At 39.4% G+C, this 21190-nt stretch overlaps 1 protein-coding gene across 4 annotated transcripts in view; it reads right to left on the bottom strand.

Moving 5' to 3' along the window:
- The window catches only part of MTFR1L (mitochondrial fission regulator 1 like), a 30333-nt gene that overhangs the window by 3623 nt on the left and 5520 nt on the right, over window positions 1-21190 (bottom strand). For 2 of the 4 annotated variants that reach the window (XM_073233431.1, XM_073233432.1), the window contains exons 4-6: window positions 20147-20256; window positions 19710-19921; window positions 18130-18451 (exon numbers count right to left, since the gene is read on the bottom strand). In XM_073233431.1, the coding sequence (XP_073089532.1) occupies window positions 18130-18451; window positions 19710-19921; window positions 20147-20256 (644 nt within the window). Of the gene's footprint in view, window positions 1-195; window positions 1189-18129; window positions 18452-19709; window positions 19922-20146; window positions 20257-21190 lie in introns of those variants that run through there. The other 2 variants (XM_017663063.3, XM_073233433.1) reach the window with 2 other exon arrangements.

The following is a 21190-nucleotide window of genomic DNA, read 5'->3' as shown; positions in this document are numbered from 1 at the left end:
AGTTATAAGCTGGATCTGCTGTAAGAGCTCAGGGCAAAATCTCCACAGAAAGGAGGCTCCCTAGGGAAGTTTTCTCTTAAAAAAATCAGGGCTTTATGAAGAAAGAGGGGAAGCCTGTTTATAAAAGTTTGTACTCCATAAAATTAACAGGATGCCAGGTGATCACAACTCAAGAAATGGACACAGCAAATGCAATCTCTCTCCAAATCCTTCATTTAATGTCAGGTAATGCTTCAGCCCAAATACACACAGGATACATACTGTAGAGAAAGGGATCTGAGTCATGCATGGTGCAGTGGGTACAAACCTTGGCCCAATGCAAAGAAACAGCCAAAGGCCTGAAAGAAGGATGGTTGCTTTTTCCTCTCCATTTCTCTTTCCAACTGGGCTTAAACTAAAGTCCATGGAAGAGAAGAGTTTTCAATCAGTGGAACTGATGAGACTTCTTGGAAGGTTGATTTGGTTGTACAGTATTACAAAATATATTTAAGAAAAAAACAGCCCAGGCCTCCCAGAAGCAGCCCAAGTGTCAGCTGGTCCAGAGGCCTGACCTCTACATCTAGGTGTTGGACAGGGAAGGGGGGAGAGGATGATTGCTGGGCACTGGTTTATGATGGAGCAGCATAAGATTTTCTGTGCCCTGTGAACATGTACATAAACATAGTCCCCTCCTCTCAGCCCTGCTCTGCTGCAAGGAAGCCACTGAGAGTGAGTGATAGCTGGGCACAAAGTGTCCGGTAAGACCAGGTAAGGGGTCTAATTCAGTTAAGTAAGTCATTAATTTAGGACCTGTTTTCACACAGTGCAAAGAAAAACCAGAAACTTCTTTCTTACTCTAGACTGACACATTCCAACCTATACATATACCTGAAACAAGTGTCTCAGCTCAAAACAGGCCTTAGCTTTTGCTAAGGTTTGAAGTATAGGAAACATAATACAGCTCTTCTCTTTCAGTCCAAGTGCTAGCATTTGGCAAGACTGTTGCAAAAGATTTCTAATTGAGAGGCAGAAACATCTGTGGTGAGGAAGGCAGCTATTGAAGGAATCCAGGAGCATGAGACTGAGTTTGCAGAGCTGAGTTGTCAGTTTCCTTTTCTACTAGTGTCTTCTTCCTTCAGAGCAAACTTCCTCCTCAGGACCTCCGAGATAAGGATAGCAGGGTCTTCCTCCTTCAATAAACTCCGGTTCCTGGGGACACAATGACAACTTCTATTTACGAGTACTTACTCTGTCCCAGGCAGTGTTCTATGTCTTTGAATACATTATCTCATTTAGTCCTCCCAATAATCTTAGGAGGTGGATGCTATTATAATCCTTTCTTATAGAGAAGGAAACTGAAGCACAGGAAGTTTATAAAATTTCACTAGTGTCCAAAGTCACTAGTCACTAAGTCAGTAAGGAGCAAATTCAAAGTCGAAACCAAGCTAACTGGTTGCAGATTTCATTTCTTAACTAGAATACTGTACTATTTTCTGAAATGGTCTATGAAATGTGGGAAAAGGACCATCAACCAGTTAGGTGGTCTGTGAGGGCTTAGCTTTTGCTCCTCTACCTTCTGGTGCTATTCTTAGTAGCGTTTCCCCAGGTCAACAGGGCAAGTCATTAATGACTCGGTTATTTATTAGAACCTTTATTAGTTTTGGGAAAAAGGTGAGCTGAGGATTTCCTATTATCCTGTCTCCCCATCAGGGAAAACAGATTTTTTTTTTAAATTGTGGAAAGATTAACCCTGGGTAATTTTAAAGAAGAAAGATATTTACCCTCTTAAGTTTCTAAGTGTACAGTACATTATTGTTGACTATAGGTATGATGTCACTTTAAAAAATGGATTTAAAACATTAAATAACTTTTTTTAAGCCTTTTGACCCCCCCTTCATATATTTCTCATATCTCTCACTGCCCATTTCTGGCAACCACCAGTTATCTGTACCAATGAGCTTTTTTTTTTTTTTTTAAGATTCCACATTTAAGATTATATGGTATTTGTCTTTGACTTACTTCACTTAGCATCCTGCCCTCAAGGTCCACCCACTGTTGTCACAAATAGCAATATTTCATTCTTTTTTATGAGTGAATAATATTCTGTTGCATAGATACCCCACATCTTCTTTATCCATTCATCTACTGATGAACACTTCGGTTGTTTCCCTATCTTGGCTACTGTAAATAGTGTTGCAGTGAATGTGGGAGTGCAGATAATTTTCCAAGTTAGTGTTGTTATTTTTGGATAAATATCCTGAGGTGGAATTGCTGGATTATATGGTAATTCTATTTTTAATTTTTTGAGGAACCTCTACTAGTAGTTTTTCATAGTGGCCACAACCAGTTTACATTCCACCAAGAGTACACAAGGGTTCCCTTTTCTCCATATCCTTGCCAGCTTTTTTCTTGTCTTTTTGATAACAGCTATTTTAACAGGTATGAGGTGATGTTTCATAGTAGTTTTCATTTGCATTTCCCTGATTAGTGTTGTTGATCTTTTCATGTTGTCTGTTGGCCATCTGTATGTCTTTGGAAAAATGTCTATTCAGATCTGCCCTTTTTTTGTGTGTGTGTGTGTGTGTGTGTTTGTTCATTTATTTTTCATTTATCTACCTACCTATCTATCTATCTATCTATCTATCTATCTATCTATCTATCTATCTATCTATTTATTTATTTTTAGAGGGCATCTCTCATATTTATTGATCAAATGGTTGTTAACAACAATAAAATTCTGTATAGGGGACTCAATGCACAATCATTAATCAACCCCAAGCCTAGTTCTCAACAGTCTCCAATTTTCTGAAACATAACGAACAAGTTCTTACATGGTGAACAGTGCAAGGACAGTCATCACAGAAACTTTCGGTTTTGATCACGCATTATGAACTATAAACAATCAGGTCAAATATGAATATTCGTTTGATTTTTATACTTGATTTATATGTGAATCCCACATTTCTCCCTTATTATTATTGTTATTATTATTATTATTTTTAATAAAATGCTGATGTGGTAGGTAGATGCAAGATAAAGGTAGAAAACATAGTTTAGTGCTGTAAGAGGGTAAATGTAGATGATCAGGTGTGTGCCTCTAGACTAAGTATTAATCCAGGCTAGACAAGGGCAGCAAAACATCCACGGATGCAGAAGATTTCTCTCAAAACAGGGGGGGTGGGGTTCTAAGCCTCACTTCTGTTGATCCCCAATTTCTCACCTGATGGCCCCCCCTGCGACTGTGCCTGTCTTAGGTTGTTCCTCCCTTGAGGTATCTTACCCGTCTCTGGCTAACCAGTCATCTTCTGGGGCCATACAGGGAAATGTAAAGTTGGTAAGTGAGAGAGAAGCAATATTCTTTGAAAAGGTTAGCTTTTTACTTCTTTGCAGATTTATGCCCTGTGGCTTTTATGCCCAGCATTTGTCTTGAGGTATCATTACCTCTTAGAAGAATTATGATACTCGGTAATTTCGTTATGAGGCACGAATTCTACTTAAGGGTTGTAATTAGGAAGGAAGAAGAAAAGCTATAGAAGTAGCAGAAGAAAACAGGAAGATTGATTATTTCTTTAACATATCTTCTTGTAGAGTAACATAAGCATGTATAGGTTTTAAACTACTAATTAAATTGCACACACACATTAACATAATAGGAATACAGCTACATAACCAAAGCAGACCTACAATTACCAGCCATCTCCAGTGAAACCAAGAAAACCAGTTAGGCACCCTAGGTATTTGCGAAAACTTATCAATGATATGATGTATATTGTCTAACTGAATTTGAATAGTTTGAGAAAAAATCAGACAAATTAAAACAACACATTCCTGGGAACTGTTCACATCCCATATTTTCTTTTAACAGTAGATAGTCTGTAGTTGCAAGATTTTGGAGTGCTGCAACTTGCACTTCTCCTAATTCTTGGTTGGGTTCCGACACTACAGATCCAGTTAAATTTGTTGTTTTACTGTATGCACAGGCCAGCTTAGATATCTCCTTCATTCCAATGGCAAGTCCAGGAACTGGTGGGATGAATGCAGCTACAACTGCAACAGCGCCAGGATCTTTGTTGAAGTTTTTTGATGTTCATCTTCTGGTATGAGTCTTCCAGAGAATGTTGATGTTGGAAGTTCTTCTTCATATTGTATCTTAATTCGTTTTCTGGGTAGCCAAATTAGGCTTTGATCCTCTGTATAAACACAAACAAACCCTTTGCCCACACTTTGATATGCCCTTTATATCATCGTGAAGAACTTACTGGAGATCACCATACAGGAACTGCTTTTTTTTTTTTTTAGAAAGGAATATTATCAGAAAAATGTACTTCCATAGCTGATCATCTGACACCCTTTAAATGATCAAAATTAAGGATATTTAAAGCATGCTTTAATCGTTGATTTACAGTTAGTTTTATCCTATCAGGGAGTAATCCCCCTTCTTTCCTTTTTTTTTTTGTTATCATTAATCTACAATTACATGAAGAATATTATGTTTACTAGGCTCTCCCCTATACCAGGTCCCCCCAACAAACCCCTTTACAGTCACTGTCCATCAGCATAGCAAAATGTAGAATCACTACTTGTCTTCTCTGTGTTGTACAGCCCTCCCCTTTCTCCCACCCCCCCCATTATGCATGCTAATCATAACACCCCCTTTCTTCTTCCCTCTTATCCCTCCCTACCCACCCATCCTCCCCAGTCCCTTTCCCTTTCTGTGATTCTGCTGCTGTTTTGTTCCTTCAGTTTTTCCTTTGTTCTTATACTCCACAGATGAGTGAAATAATTTGGTATTTCTCTTTCTCCGCTTGGCTTATTTCACTGAGCATAATACCCTCTAGCTCCATCCATGTTGTTGCAAATGGTAGGATTTGTTTTATTCTTATGGCTGAGTAATATTCCATTGTGTATATGTACCACCTCTTCTTTATCCATTCATCTACTGATGGACACTTAGGTTGCTTCCAATTCTTGGCTATTGTAAATAGTGCTGCGATAAACATAGGGGTGCATCTGTCTTTTTCAAACTTGAGTGTTGCGTTCTTAGGGTAAATTCCTAGGAGTGGTATTCCTGGGTCAAATGGTAAGTCTATTTTGAGTATTTTGAGAACCTCCATACTGCTTTCCACAATGGTTGAACTAATTTACATTCCCAGCAGCAGTGTAGGAGGGTTCCCCTTTCTCCACAACCTCGCCAACATTTGTTGTTGGTTGTCTTGGATGGCAGCCATCCTTACTGGTGTGAGGTGATATCTCATTGTGGTTTTAATTTGCATTTCTCTGATAATTAGCGATATGGAGCATCTTTTCACATCGCTAATTATTATTTTTTTTGGAGAACTGTCTGTTCAGTTCCTCTGCCCATTTTTTAATTGGATTATTTGTTTTTTGTTTGTTGAGGTGTGTGAGCTCTTTATGTATTTTGGACGTCAAGCCTTTATCGGATCTGTCATTTACAAATATATTCTCCCATACTGTAGGGCACCTTTTTGTTCTATTGATGGTGTCTTTTGCTGTACAAAAGTTTTTCAGCTTAATATAGTCCCACTTGTTCATTTTTGCTGTTGTTTTCCTTGCCCGGGGAGATATGTTCAAGAAGAGGTCACTATGTTTATGTCTAAGAGGTTTTTGCCTATGTTTTTTTCTAAGAGTTTTATGGTTTCATGACTTACATTCAGGTCTTTGATCCATTTTGAATTTACTTTTGTGTATGGGGTTAGACAATGGTCCAGTTTCATTCTCCTACATTTAGCTGTCCAATTTTGCCAGCACCATCTGTTGAAGAGACTGTCATTTAGCCATTGTATGTCCATGGCTCCTTTATCAAATATTAATTGACCATATATGTTTGGGTTAATATCTGGAGTCTCTAATCTGTTCCACTGGTCTGTGGCTCTGTTCTTGTGCCAGTACCAAATGGTCTTGATTACTATGGCTTTGTAGTAGAGCTTGAAGTTGGGGAGTGAGATCCGCCATACTTTATTCTTCTTTCTCAGGATTGCTTTGGCTTATTCAGGGTCTTTGGTGTTTCCATATGAATTTTTAAATTATTTGTTCCAGTTCATTGAAGAATGTTGCTGGTAATTTGATAGGGATTGCATCAAATCTGTATATTGCTTTGGGAAGGATGGTCATTTTGACGATATTAATTCTTCCTAGCCACGAGCATGGGATGAGTTTCCATTTGTTAGTGTCCCCTTTAATTTCTCTTAAGAGTGACTTGTAGTTTTCAGGGTATAGGTCTTTCACTTCCTTGGTTAGGTTTATTCGTAGGTATTTTATTCTTTTTGATGCAGTTGTGAATGGAATTGTTTTCCTGATTTCTCTTTCTATTGGTTCATTGTTAGTATATAGGAAAGCCACAGATTTCTGTGTGTTAATTTTGTATCCTGCAACTTTGCTGTATTCCGATATCAGTTCTAGTAGTTTTGGAGTGGAGTCTTTAGGGTTTTTTATGTACAATATCATGTCATCTGCAAATAGTGACAGTTTAACTTCCTCTTTACCAATCTGGATTCCTTGTATTTCTTTGTTTTGTCTGATTGCCGTGGCTAGGACCTCCAGTACTCTGTTAAATAACAGTGGGGAGAGTGGGCATCCCTGTCTGGTTCCCGATCTCAGAGGAAAAGCTTTCAGCTTCTCGCTGTTCAGTATAATGTTGGCTGTGGGTTTATCATATATGGCCTTTATTATGTTGAGGTACTTGCCCTCTATACCCATTTTGCTGACAGTTTTTATCATGAATGGATGTTGAATTTTGTCAAATGCTTTTTCAGCATCTATGGAGATGATCATGTGGTTTTTGTCTTTCTTTTTGTTGTGGATGATGTTGATGGATTTTCGAATGTTGTACCATCCTTGCATCCCTGGGATGAATCCCACTTGGTCATGGTGTATGATCCTTTTGATGTATTTTTGAATTCGGTTTGCTAATATTTTGTTGAGTATTTTTGCATCTACGTTCATCAGGGATATTGGTCTGTAGTTTCCTTTTTTGGTGGGGTCTTTGCCTGGTTTTGGTATTAGGGTGATGTTGGCTTCAAAGAATGAGTTTGGGAGTATTCCCTCCTCTTCTATTTTTTGGAAAACTTTAAGGAGAATGGGTATTATGTCTTCTCTGTGTGTCTGATAAAATTCCGAGGTAAATCCGTCCAGCCCGGGGGTTTTGTTCTTGGGTAGTTTTTTGATTACCGTTTCAATTTCTTTGCTCGTAATTGGTTTAACTTTTGTGTTTCTTCCTTGGTCAGTCTTGGAAGGTTGTATTTTTCTAGGAAGTTGTCCATTTCTTCTAGGTTTTCCAGCTTGTTGGCATATAGGTTTTCATAGTAGTCTTTAATAATTCTTTGTATTTCTGTGGAGTCTGTCGTGATTTTTCCGTTCTCATTTCTGATTCTGTTGATTTGTGTTGATTCTCTTTTTCTCTTAATAAGTTTGGCTAGAGGCTTATCTATTTTGTTTATTTTCTCAAAGAACCAGCTCTTGGTTTCATTGAGTTTTGCTCTTGTTTTATTCTTCTCAATTTTATTTATTTTTTCTCTGATCTTTATTATGTCCCTCCTTCTGTTGACTTTAGGCCTCATTTGTTCTTCTTTTTCCAGTTGCGATAACTGTGATGTTAGACTATTCATTTGGGATTGTTCTTCCTTCTTCAAGTGTGCCTGGATCGCTATATACTTTCCTCTTAAGACTGCTTTTGCTGCGTCCCACAGAAGTTGGGGCTTTGTGTTGTTGTTGTCATTTGTTTCCATATATTCCTTGATCTCTATTTTAATTTGTTCATTGATCCATTGATTATTTAGGATCATGTTGTTAAGCCTCCATGTGTTTGTGAACCTTTTTGTTTTCTTTGTAGAATTTATTTCTAGTTTTATTACCTTTGGTCTGAAAAACTGGTTGGTAGAATTTCAATATTTTGGAATTTACTGAGGCTCTTTTTGTGAGCTAGTATGTGGTCTATTCTGGAGAATGTTCCATGTGCACTTGAGAAGAATGTATATCCTGTTGCTTTTGGATGTAGAGTTCTATAGACGTTGTCTATTAGGTCCATCTGTTCTACTGTGTTGTTCAGTGCTTCCGTGTCCTTATTTTCTGCCCAGTGGATGTATCCTTTGGGGTGAGTGGTGTGTTGAAGTCTCCTAAAATGAATGCATTGCAGTCTATTTCCCCCTTTAGTTCTGTTAGTATTTGTTTCACATATGCTGGTGCTCCTGTGTTGGGTGCATATATATTTAGAATGGTTATATCCTCTTGTTGGACTGAGCCCTTTATCATTATGTAGTGTCCTTCTTTATCTCTTGTTACTTTCTTTGTTTTGAAGTCTATTTTGTCTGATATTAGTACTGCAACCCCTGGTTTCTTCTTGCTGTTGTTTGCCTGAAATATGTTTTTCCATTCCTTGACTTTTAGTCTGTGCATGTCTTTGGGTTTGAGGTGAGTTTCTTGTAAGCAGCATATAGATGGGTCTTGCTTTTTTATCCATTCTATTACTCTGTGTCTTTTGATAGGTGCATTAAGTCCATTTACATTTAGCGTGACTATTGAAAGATATGTACTTATTACCATTGCAGGCTTTAGATTTGTGGTTACCAAAGGTTCAAGGTTAGCCTCTTTAGTATCTTACTGCCTAACTTAGCTAGCTTATTGAGCTGTTATATACACTGTCTGGAGATTCTTTTCTTCTCTCCCTTCTTATTCCTCCTCCTCCATTCTTCATATGTTGGGTGTTTTGTTCTGTGCTCTTTTTAGGAGTGCTCCCATCTAGAGCAGTCCCTGTAAGATGCCCTGTAGAGGTGTTTTGTGGGAGGTAAATTCCCTCAGCTTTTGCTTGTCTGGGAATTGTTTAATCCCTCCATCATATTTAAATGATAATCGTGCTGGATACAGTATCCTTGATTCAAGGCCCTTCCGTTTCATTGCATTAAATATATCATGCCATTCTCTTCTGGCCTGTAAGGTTTCTGTCGAGAAGTCTGATGATAGCCTGATGGGTTTTCCTTTATAGGTGACCTTTTTCTCTCTAGCTGCCTTTAAAACTCTTTCCTTGTCCTTGATCTTTGCCATTTTAATTATTATGTGTCTTGGTGTTGTTGTCCTTGGGTCCTTTCTGTTGGGAGTTCTGTGTATTTCTGTGGTCTGTTCAATTATTTCCTCCCCCAGTTTGGGGAAGTTTTCAGCAATTATTTCTTCAAAGACACTTTCTATCCCTTTTTCTCTCTTCTTCTGGTATCCCTATAATACGGATATTGTTCCTTTTGGATTGGTCACACAGTTCTCTTAATATTGTTTCATTCCTGGAGATCCTTTTATCTCTCTCTATGTCAGCTTCTATGCGTTCTTATTCTCTGGTTTCTATTCCATCAATGGCCTCTTGCATCTTATCCATTCTGCTTATAAATCCTTCCAGAGTTTGTTTCACTTCTGTAATCTCTTTCCTGGCATCTGTGATCTCCCTCCGGACTTCATCCCATTGCTCTTGCATATTTCTCTGCATCTCCGTCAGCATGTTTATGATTTTTATTTTGAATTCTTTTTCAGGAAGACTGGTTAGGTCTGTCTCCTTCTCTGGTGTTGTCTCTGTGATCTTGGTTTGCCTGTAACTTTGCCTTTTCATGGTGATAGAAATAGTTTGCAGAGCTGGGATGAGTGATGGCTGGAAGAATTTCCCTTCTTGTTGGTTTGTGGCCTTCCTCTCCTGTGAGAACTGCGACCTCTAGTGGCTTCTGCTGGGCAGCTGCACGCAGACAGGGCTTCTGATTCCTGCCCGGCTGCTATGGAGTTTATCTCCACTGTTCCTGTGGGCGTAGCCTGGCTCAGGCTGCTGCTCCAAAGTGGAGCTGCATTGGACGGGGAGCAGAGGGGAGGCTATTTATCTCCGTGAGGGGCCTCCATGCTCCCTGCTGCCCAGGGGGTTAGAGTGCCCAGAGGTCCCCAGATTCCCTGCCTCTGGACTAAGTGTGTCGCCCTGTCTCTTTAAGACTTCCAAAAAGCACTCACCAAAACAAAACAACAACAAAAAATAATTAAATAAATAAATATAAATAAGTAAGTAAATAAATAAAGCCGCTCGCTTTTCTTTGTCCTCAGGTGCCGGCCTCAGGGACCCGCTCACTGATCTTGCTGCCCTGTTTCCCTAGTATCCAGCACCTCCGGCATGCACTGTGTCTGCGCTCTGGTCCAGATGGCTGGGGCTGGGTGTTCAGCAGTCCTGGGCTCCGTCTCCCTCCCTGTTCCAACTCCTCTCCTCCAGCCGGAAGCTGGGGGGAGGGGCGCTCGGGTCCCACCGGGCTGGGGCTTGTATCTTACCCCCTTCGCGAGGTGCTGGGTTCTCACAGGTGTGGATGTGGTCTGGATGTTGTCCTGTGTCCTCTGGTCTCTATTCTAGGAAGATTTGTCTTACTTATATTTTCATAAATATATGTGGTTTTGGGAGGAGATTTCCGCTGCTCTACTCACGCCGCCATCTTGGCTCCGCCCCTAGATCTGCCCATTTTTTAACTGGATTGTTTTTGTTTGCTACTGAGTTGTGTGAATTCTTTACATATTTTAGATCTTAACCCCCTTATCATATATATGATTTGCAAATATATTCTCTCATTCAGTAGGTTGCCTTTTATGTTTTGTTGATGGTTCCCTTTAATGTACAGAAGCCTTTTAGTTTGAAATAGTCCCAGTTGTTATTTTTGCTTTTGTTACCATTGCCTTTGGAGTCAGAGCCAAAAAAATGTTGCCAAGAGCAATGTGAAGGAGATTACTGTTTTCTTTTGGGAGTTTTGTGGTTTCAAGTCTTTAATCCAATTTGAGTTAATTTTCATGTATGGTGTAAGATAGTGGTCAAGTTTCATTCTTTTGCATGTGGCTGTCCAGCTTGCCCAACACCATTTGTTGAAGAGACTATCCTTTCCTGATTCTATAGTCTTGCCTCCTTTCATAAATTAATTGACAATATATGCATGAGTTTATTTCTGGGCTCTTTATTCCATTCCACTTCACTGATTTTTGTTTCTGTGCCAGTACCATACTGTTAATTCGTATAGCTTTGTAACAGAGTTTTAAAAACTAAGTATAATACCTCTTTGTTTTCTCAAAATTGCTGTGGCTTTTTGGGGTCTTCTGTGGTCCTGTACAAATTTTAGGATTGTCCTATTTCTGTGAAAAATGCCACTGGTATTTTGGTAGGGATTGCACTGAATCTGTACATTGCTTTGGGTAGTATGGCATTTTAACAATATTCTTCCAGTCCATAAGCATGGAATATCTTTTCATTTATTTGTGTCGCCTTCAATTTCTTTAATGTCTTGTAGTTTTCAGTGTACAGGATTTCTACCTCTTTGGTTAAGTTTATTCCTCGGGGTATTTTATTCTTTTTTGATGCAGTGGATTATTTTCTTAATTTGTCTTTCTGATAGCTCACTATTATTGGCATAGAAACTCAACAGATTTTTATGTATTGATTTTGTATCCTGCAGTATTACTAAATTTATTAGTTCTAACAGTTTTTGATGGAGTGTTAACGGTTTTCTCTACATGTCGTCTGCAAATAGTGACACTTTTACTTCTTCCTTACCAATCTGGATGCCTTTTCTTGTCTGACTGCTGTGACTAGGAATTCCAGTACTATGCTGAATAACAATGATGAGAGTGGACATTCTTGTCTTGTTCCTGCTCTTAGAAGAAAAGTTTCAGCTTTTCACCACTGTGTATGATGTTAGTTGTGGGTTTGTCATGCATGGACTTTATGTTGAGGTATGTTCCCTCTATACCCACTTAGTTGTTTCTTTTTATTATGAATGGATGTTGAGTCTGTCACATGCTTTTTCTGTATTTATTGAGATGGTTGTATGGTTTTAGCCTTTCTTTGTAAATACTGAACCATTCTTACATCTGGAATAAATCCCACTTGGTCACAATGAATAAATTTTTTTGATTTATAAGTTTTGTTTGCAAATATTTTGTATATTTTTGCACATTATGTTCATCAGGGATATTGGTCTGTTTATTTTTTTTGTAGTGTCTTTGGTTTTGGTATCAGGGTAATGCTAGCCTTACAGAATGGATTTGGAGGCATTCCTTCCTCTTACATTTTTTGCCTCTCATTTTATATGAGAAGGATAGTTATTAGCTCTGTTTGGTAGAATTCACCCTGTGAAGCTATCAGTTCTGAATTTTTGTTGGAAGTCTTTTAATGACCAATTCAATTTTGTTACTAGTATTTTTTGTTCTCAGAGTTTTAATTTCTTCCTGGTTCATTCTTGGAAGATTGTATGTTTCTAGGAATTATCCATTTATTCTAGGTTATCCAGTTTGTTGGCATATAATTTTTTCCTAGTAATCTCTTATAACCATTTGTATTTCTGTGGTGTCAGTTTTAACTTCTCTTTCATTTCTGATTTTATTTGAGTCCTATTTTTTTTTTTCTTGATGAATCTGGCTACAAGTTTATCAATTTTATCTTTTCAAAGAACCAGTTTGGTTTCATTCTTTCTTTTTATTTTTTAGTTTCTTTCATTTATTTCTGCTCTGATCTTTATTATTTCCTTCCTTCTACTCATTTGGACTTTGTTGTTCTTTTTCTAGTTCCCTTAGTCATAAGGTTAGATTAAGATTTTTTTTGTTTCTTAACATAGGCCTGTACTGTTATAAACTTCCCTCTTAGAATTGTTTTTGCTGTGTCCCAAAGATTTTTAACTGTTGTGTTTCTTTTTTTATTAATTTAGATATTTTTTTATTTTCTTTGATTTCTTCATTGACCAATTGGTGGTTAAGTAGCATGTTGTTTAGCCTCCATGTATTTGTGCTTACTCTTTTTCTTGTAGTTGACTCCACTTTAATACCATTGTGGCAGGGAAGATGCTTGATATGATTTCAATTGTATTAAATTTAGACTTATTTTGTGCCCAGTATCATCTACCTGGAGGATGTTCTATATGTACTTGAATGTGTATTCTGTATTTTTTGGATGAAATGTCCTGTAAATATCTGTTACAGTCATATACTATTACTGTATTACTGTCAATTTGTCCCTTTATGTCTGTTAATATTTGCTTTATGTACTTAGATGCTCCTGTGTTGGGTGCATATTTACAATTGTATCTTCTTGCTGGATTAAACCCTTTATATAATGCCTTTTGTCTTTTTTTGATTTAAAAAGAGAAAACTTTGTTTTAAAGTCTGTTTTGTCTGATATGAGTATTGCTGCTCCAACTTTCATTTCTATTTACATGGAATATCTTTTTCTATCCCTTAACTTTCATTCTGTGTATGTCTTTAGGTCTGAAGTGAGTCTTCTGTAGGCAGTATACAGATGGGTCTTTTTTTTTTTTTAATCCATCCTTGTTTGGGGCTCTGTGTCTTTTGATTGGAACATTTCAATTACATAGAAATTATATTCATTTATAGTAATTATAGATAGGTTTGTACTCATTGCCATTTTGTTAATTGTTTTCTGGTTATTTTGTAGTTCTCTATTCCTTCTTGTCTTGTTCTCTTGGGAGTGATGACTTTCTTTAGTGTTATGCTAGGTTCTTTTTATGTTTACCTACTATAGGTTTTTGGTTTATGGTTACCATGTGGTTCATATATGACCTTTTAAGTATACAGCAGTCTATATTAAGGTGATGGTCACTTAAGTTCAAACACATTCTAATATTTCTCATCTGTTTACATTGTGATTCTCTTACCTAATCTTTTTAGATTTAATTGACAACTGTCTTTTAACTGTACTAGCTTTTAAATAATTGATCTACCTTTTCTAGGTGTTACTGTTACCAGTGAAGATTTTTCTTTTCAGAATTTTCCTCTAGTTATGGCCTTTTTTTTTTCCTTTTAAAGAAGTCCCTTTAACATTTCTTAAAAGGCTGGTTTAGTGGTGGTGAACTCCTTTAACTTCTGTTTTTCTGGTGAACTCTTTAATTCTTCAATTACCTTGCCAGGTAGAGCATTTTTGGTTGTAGATTTTTTTTGCCTTTCAGTACTTGACTATATCATGCTATTCCCTTCTGGCCTATAAATTTCTGTTGAAAAATCAGCTGATAACCTTGTGGGGTTAAAAATCAGCTGATAACCTTGTGGGGTTTCCCTTGTATGTAACTATTTGTTTTTCTCTTGCTGCTTTTAAGAGTCTCTCTTTATCTTTAATCTTTGACATTTTTATTATTATATATCTTGATGTGGCCCTCCATGGGTTCTTGTTTGGGGCTCTGTTCTTCCTGGACCTGGATATGTTTTCTTCTCCAGGTAAGTTTTCCATCCCTTTCTCTCTCTCTTCTTCTGCGACTCCTGTAATGTGAATGTCAGTACATTTGACATTGTCCCAAAGGTCCCTTACCCTATCCTCACTTTTTAAAATTATCTTTTTCAGTTTGAGTGCTTTTCATTACTCTGCCTTCCAGATCACTGACATGTTCTTACGTATCCTCTGATCTGCTGTTGATTCCCTCTAGTAGTATATTTTTCATTTCACTTACTTGAATTCTTCAACTCTGGTTCTTTTTTGTATTTTCTATCTCCTTGTTAAACTTCTCACTGAGTTCTGCACTCTTCTCTTAAGTCCAGTGTCTTTATAGCCATTATTTTGAACTTTTTATCAGGTAAGATTGCTCAACTCCATTTCATTTAGTTCTTTTTCTGAAGTTTCGTCTTGTTAGTTCATTTGGAGCATTCCTCTGTCTCATTTAGTTTGACTTTGTTGTTCATTTCTATAAATTAGGTGAAATTGCTACCTCTCCCAGTCTTGAAGGAGTGGCCTTGTGTAGCGACATCCTCTGGGTAGACTGTGTGTGGCTGGCTGGCTGGTGGAAGGCCAAGCCAGGGCAGGCTGGGGGGCCCTGGGTTGCTCTGTGCATGGGTTGCCCTGGTGGGTCTGCTGGAGGCCTAGTGTGTGCAAGCTGGGGGTGTCCCATTGTGTGTTGCAGTGGTGCCACCTTGGTGAGACTGCCAGACTTTGGTGACGGGTTCTGGTGCTTGTGAGGGGAGAGGTAGGTAGGGGGAAGTCTGGAGCTGGTGTGCACTAGGGGCCCAGGACCTGCTAAGGTGGCAGGCCACCTAGCGTGCCTGGACCCTTTTCCTGTCCACACTGTCAAGGCAGAGGAACATAATGGTGGTAGTGTTGTTCACTAGCACTTTCTATCCTGGAGTTCGAGCAGTGCCCCCACTGCTTGGCAGATTGGTTAGTGTTAGTATAATGGGCTTCATTCACTTATAGTCTAGCTGCTCTTTTAAACTGGATTTCTTTTTTTTCTGTGCTCCAGGCCAGGCGAATCTGCACACAGGTGATATCCCTCCCTCATGCAGGTTGTGGTACTGGGGGTAGGATTTCCAATGTTACTGTGTCTACATCTCTCCTGCCATTTTCTAGCCTTTGTTGTGCAGCTGTTCACTCAGCCCTCAGTAGTTCTTCAGGCAGAACTGTTCTCTATGTAGGTGTAGATTCAGTGTGTGCTGAATTCAGAGGGAGGAGATGAGTTCAGGTTCTTCCTATGCTGCCAGCTTGGATCTCTCCCTCTGTTCTTCTCTTGCTTGCTTCCTGTGGGGGTGGATGACTTTCTTTGGTGGTGTATTTATCTCTCTTTACATTTTGTGTATTTATTATAGGTTTTTGCTTTGTGGTTACCATAAGGCTTACATATATATAACAACTTGTAAAAGTTTATTTTAAGCTGATAAGTTTGGTCACATTGTAAAGCTCAACATTTTTACTACCCCACACCTGTATTTTATGTTTTTGATGTCACATTTTACATCTTTTTATCATGTGTATCCCTTAACTAATTATTGTAATCATATTTGTTGTTACTACTTTTCTTAACCTTCATATTAGCTTTATAAGAGGAATTGATTTACTATATAGTTACTTTTACAGAGACACTCTTTCATGTTTTCTTTTTTTTTTGATTAGTGCCCTTTTTACCATAAAAAGGTGTCTTTAACATTTCTTTTAAGGCAGGTTTAGTGGCGATGAATTCCTTTAGGTTTTGCTTATCTAGAAAACTTCTATTCCTCCTTCAGTTCTGAATGATGACTTACTAGGTGGAGTGTGGAGTATTCTTTGTTGGAAGATTTTCCTTGAATTTATGGTGTCGCTCCCTTCCAGCCTGCAAAGTTTCTGCTGAACAATGTGCTGACCATCTAATGGGGGTTCCCTTCCATGTAACATGTTTTTCTCTTTCTGTTTTTAGGGTCTCTTTGGTTCTTTCTATTTGGAACTCTCTGGACTTTCTGGATCTGGATGTCTGTTTCCTTCCCCAGGTCAGGGAATTTTTCAGCCATTATTTCTCTAAATAAGATTTCTGCCCCTTTCTTTCTCTCTTCTCCTTCTAGGAGACCTGTAATGTGAGTTAGTATGTTTGATGTTGTCTTGAAGGCCCTTAAGTTATTTTCAATCTTTTTTTCTATTCGCTACTCTGCTATATGCCTTGTCTTCAAGTTCACTGATTCTTCTCTTTTATCTAGTTTGATGTTGAACCCCTCTCATATTTTTCAGTGCAGTTACTGTATTCTTCAGCTGGCTGACTTCTGTTTTGTACTTCCTTATATTTTCCATCTCAAACTTTTAAGTTTTGTGTTCATTCATTCTCCCCAGTTCGGGGAGCATCTTTATGACATTACCTTTTACTTAATCAGGTAAATTACTTATCTCCATTTTATTAAAGTTTTTGTTTTCCTGAGGTTTTTATAAGAGATCTAGAATTCCCCGTAAAACATACACATAAGGGACCCATTAGAACAAAACCAAGTCTAGTTTGTGGAAGGGTCAAATTACCTGATACATCATAAAAGGGTATTCTAGATACCTGGAAAATAGTTGCTTGAAATTCTAGTGAACTTACATATATCCCATGAAGGCATTTTACTGGTCATTAGGCTAGATATAAGGGCCAAGATCAATCTGTCTCATTTCTGGACCTTTGCTGATAGGGCTACTTTCCCATTTTTAGTCATCAATCCTGTTGCTGTTAACAAGGGAGAAAAGATCCCAGGACATAATTGAGAGGAGGGTCTTGGATCTAATACAGTGCAGGAGGCAAGTAAAGGAAAGTTTGAGTCAATCTATAAAACATTGGCCAGAATAAAAAGGGTCAGGCCAGCCTAAAAGCCACAGCAGCTGAATTTGGGGATGCAGGAGACCAAAGAACTGAGGGTCACCATGACCAAACTGGCTACGGCCAGAGAAGGAAGATAAGTGACTTCCCTAAAGGATCAAGCTCCAGGAGAATGAGGGAGTCACTCAGCCTTATCTATATTTTAGAGTGAAAGTGCACTAGAGACAGAAAAGAGATCAATCCCAGCACAAGGTGAATAACCTTCACTTGAATGGGAATATCATTAACTCAGGAAAGCCTTACCTCCCAGCCCCCAAAATAGTTTTTTAATTTGCATTAATAAATATTGTACACCCTTGCCTCTGGCCTTTGGGGTCTGGATGTTGAACTAAAACATTTCAGTGCCCAGAAACTGGATAAACTCCTCTGGTGCATGTAGGTGCTCATACCACACTTGGAGAAACACTGCAAGGTTCTTCCTGCAGCTGGAGCTCTGGGCTTCTCTGCTAGGTACTTCCCAAATTCCCTCACACTCCCATCAGAAACACCTAGAGCTCCACTCCTTAAGGGTTCTGCTTTGGTAAGTTCAAGGTGCATGTTTAACAAAGCTGAGCAACTCTGGTGGACAGCCAGGTTTAGAAACTACCTATGAGTCTCAAATGCTGTTCTCAAATCTGTCAATTTGTAGGGTTGGTTTGCATAATGAGACCACTGCATTTTAAGGCAGAAACTCCCAATTTTATGAAATTCTCCTTCCACCAAAAACACTCTACCAATCTGAGATACTAATTATTATGCAACCTCACTTTGAAGAGTAGTAGGCATAGGGACACTTGTATGAAAATGGAAATGGTGAAGCCCCTCCCCAGGGAACAGAAGTTGAATTAGAAAAGCCTTCCTGTAAAATCTCCACTAGTCTAACCATTTGTTTGGGTTAGACTATCCCAACCATACGTAACATGTTAATGTGTTCTCAAACTGGGGCCCCAGGTAGTCAGCAAGCTTTGTGACTGAATTAACAACACATGGCTACTACTGAGCACTTACATATGTAAATGCCTTCTATTAGATCACCGGCCATAGGCAGTAACTGTAAACATCATTATCAGATACTCACAGATCTTGGCTCTGTTTCATCCGGTGAAAGTCCTTCAGGATTCCCATCATATCTGCAAAACTGCTGGCCTTGGACAGAGAGACGCAGTCATCCTCTTCAGACGAGCTGCAGGTAGCTTTGTGTTCTGGTTTACAACATTCAGGGCTGGCAGAACAAAGCAGGGGGACTGATGGAAGCTCAGGTACCTCTACCTCGGTTTCCTCGGTGATGTCACTAATGACAAAGGAAGTTGTAGAGTGGAATGAGGATCCAAAACAAGGTAAGGGAGAAGAGACATTTGAACTTCCTGGAGATAAGAAATCTGGCGTTAATGAAGCCGAAGCTGAAAGAGAAAACAATAGGCATGGATGGACACTGGGGCTAGAATATAGCAGTAATATCTTCTCCCCACAAGCACTGCCTATCAAACACTCACTTCTTAGGATGACACCATGACATCCTGGGAGAGCCAGGATGGTATCTGTAAGCAAATAGAAGGTCCTCACTACCCTCCTCTCTCCGGATCTCAAGATTATAGAAGTACTGGACTCTTCCGGTATTCCAGGAAGGCAAAAAAATCTACCCCATTAAAGGCTTTGGCTCCTAAAAGCTTCCACAGTGGGCTATGGAGTGACAGCCTGTTTAGACTGAAGCAACAGTACCAGAACCAAAGCATGAATTTGTCCTTTCCTCTAACTGGACTCTGCTTCTGACTGTGCTCCTGTGAGTGCTGCTAGCTGGGACTGGAAGAAGTGTTCTGCAGTAAAAACAGAATGGTAACAGTCCTGGTTTCCCAGATTTTAATAGAGAGAATTTCCTCAATTTCTAAGTTTCTAAGAAACACTGATTTTTCATTATTACTTCAGTTTGTCTACTGGATGACAAAAAAGTAGCCAACAAATACAAATGGAAAATTCAAGTGCAAGTCCTCTATAAAACTGCCATAAGGAAATTTTTTTCAAAATTTCAAAGAGAACACCATGATTTTCATGTGTTCTACCAACTGGTAAGGTTTGGGAGCTGTGACTTTGAGTTACTTAGGAGCAAAAAATGAAGATGAGAGGAGTATCAGGACACACCCTGAGCATCTTGGGAGAGATCCACCTGTTGCTGTTTCATGCTGCTGGTCAAGGCAGGCTCCTATCCACTTCCAGTAGCTCTGCCTTAACTGCAGACAGAAAGGTGGAAGGGTGGAGGAGAGTGGTCTCTGGTAGAAAGGACAAGGAAAGGGAGTAACTTAGTGGTGGGGAACGCTTCTTTCTCATATTGAAGAGGAAAGCCACGGAGGGTTCCTGGAAGATGTGATCTTAAAGACACTTGGAAGACAAGGGTGTTGGTTTTTGTGGCCAAGGGAGGGAAGCTGCCTGAGGTCACAGGTTAAATGAAGATTTTCTCCTAACCAAACTAGTCTGCCCAAAATGGCTGATAAAACCATTCAAGGAGTATTATATAGGCTAGCCAGGCCTCAGGGTAGTTCCAGAGCCCTGGGCCTGAGTTCCCCTGAACCAGGAATCATCATCTTCCTTATCTCTATCCTGTCCAAAAGCCAAGGGAAAAGGAACAGCCTACTTACAGTCTGGTCCTGCATCAGGGACTCCTACCTGCATCAGCTGCCACTATTTTAGCAATCTGGCTGCGCAGGTGGCTCAGCTCATCCTGCAGCTCTGTGGTACGGCTTAGGGCTGGCAGGGCTGGCTTCTTCAAGGCTAGGAGCCTCTCCTCAGACCCACGCAGGTTGGGCACTGAAGCATTGCGTTGCATGACAATCAGAGGGCTGGGCTTCCAGGTATGCCTCAGGGGGCGTGTATCACTCCTAGACCAGGGGAAGATGAGTATGTCAGAGATAGCTGGCCACTGCACCCCTTCCAAATTTCCTTCACCCACTCCTATAGGAGTAATACAGCCAGGTTCTACTCTCACTCTGAGCCCATAGCTCTCCTTTGCCCTCAGCTTCTCACAAGCACTCTCCCTGCTGCCTGCCACCTTATCTGGGAACAAACTCCCCAATTCCCAGCAGACCTGCTACTGCCTTAGTTACCTGACCCGGGCATATGTCTCCTCTTCATCTGCAGCAATCCAGGCAATGTCAGCCAGAGTAGGGACTGGGGGCACATCCCTCAGATACAGGTCGGAGATGTTAGGCAAAGTCTACAGGGAAACAAAATTCATGAACAAACATTTACTGACACCGTGATGAGATAGTCAGAGACGGCGAATTAGAATAGGAAGGATGCCTGATCTAGTACTGGGTGTCAGGAAGGCTTCCTAGAGGAGCAGAGGCAGTTTCCTGGTTGGAAACAGCTTGAATAGAGGTCAAAAATAAGAGTTTGTGAGGTTACAAATAGTTCAGCATGGCTGGAACAAATATGATTAGGGTGTTGCAAGAAGTTGGAAAGTCACTTAAAAGCTTTCATTCTAAGACCAATAATAGCCACTGGAAAATTTAAAGTACAGACAGATTTTAGGTTTTAAAAGATTACTCTGGCTGCCATGTGGAAAATGGATGGGAGGGTGAAGAAGCCAGTTATGAGGCTATTGCATCCTCCAAGCAAGACATGGTGCCCCAGGGCAGGGAAGGGGCCTGTTTTTATATATAATGTACTGTCTGCAGTTGCTTTTAAGCTACAACTGCAGAAAATGAATAGCTGTAATAGTTATGGTCCACAGCCTAATATATTTACTATCTGGCCCTTTAAAGAAAAAGTTTGCTGGGCCCTGGCTAGAGCAAAAGAAGGAGTCTTCAGTGTGACAGGCCGGTGTAATCTTTGAACAGAGATGGCTACTGTGTTAAGAGTGTCTTGCCCACTGGCTGTAATACAGGTGTGAGGACACCAACAATCTGCCATATCAACAGGGAGTTTTCCTGACTAGCTCTTTACAACACTTTTGTGGTGACCTGGGATCTGTTCTGTTAGAGCAACATTGGGTTAAGCCAACTTGATAATCTGAATATTTAGAGTTCAATAAAAAGAAATGATTATACAAAAGAGATCACAATAGGAGTCCTTAAAATAGTCCCTTAACCCAAGTAAAGAACAACCAGAGAATAGAGTCTGAGTGACAGACACTAGGTTAAATGAAA

Source organism: Manis javanica, chromosome 4 (assembly GCF_040802235.1).
Source record: "Manis javanica isolate MJ-LG chromosome 4, MJ_LKY, whole genome shotgun sequence".
In the NCBI taxonomy this organism is placed as follows: domain Eukaryota; kingdom Metazoa; phylum Chordata; class Mammalia; order Pholidota; family Manidae; genus Manis; species Manis javanica.
This window is presented reverse-complemented; position numbering and strand designations above follow the sequence as displayed.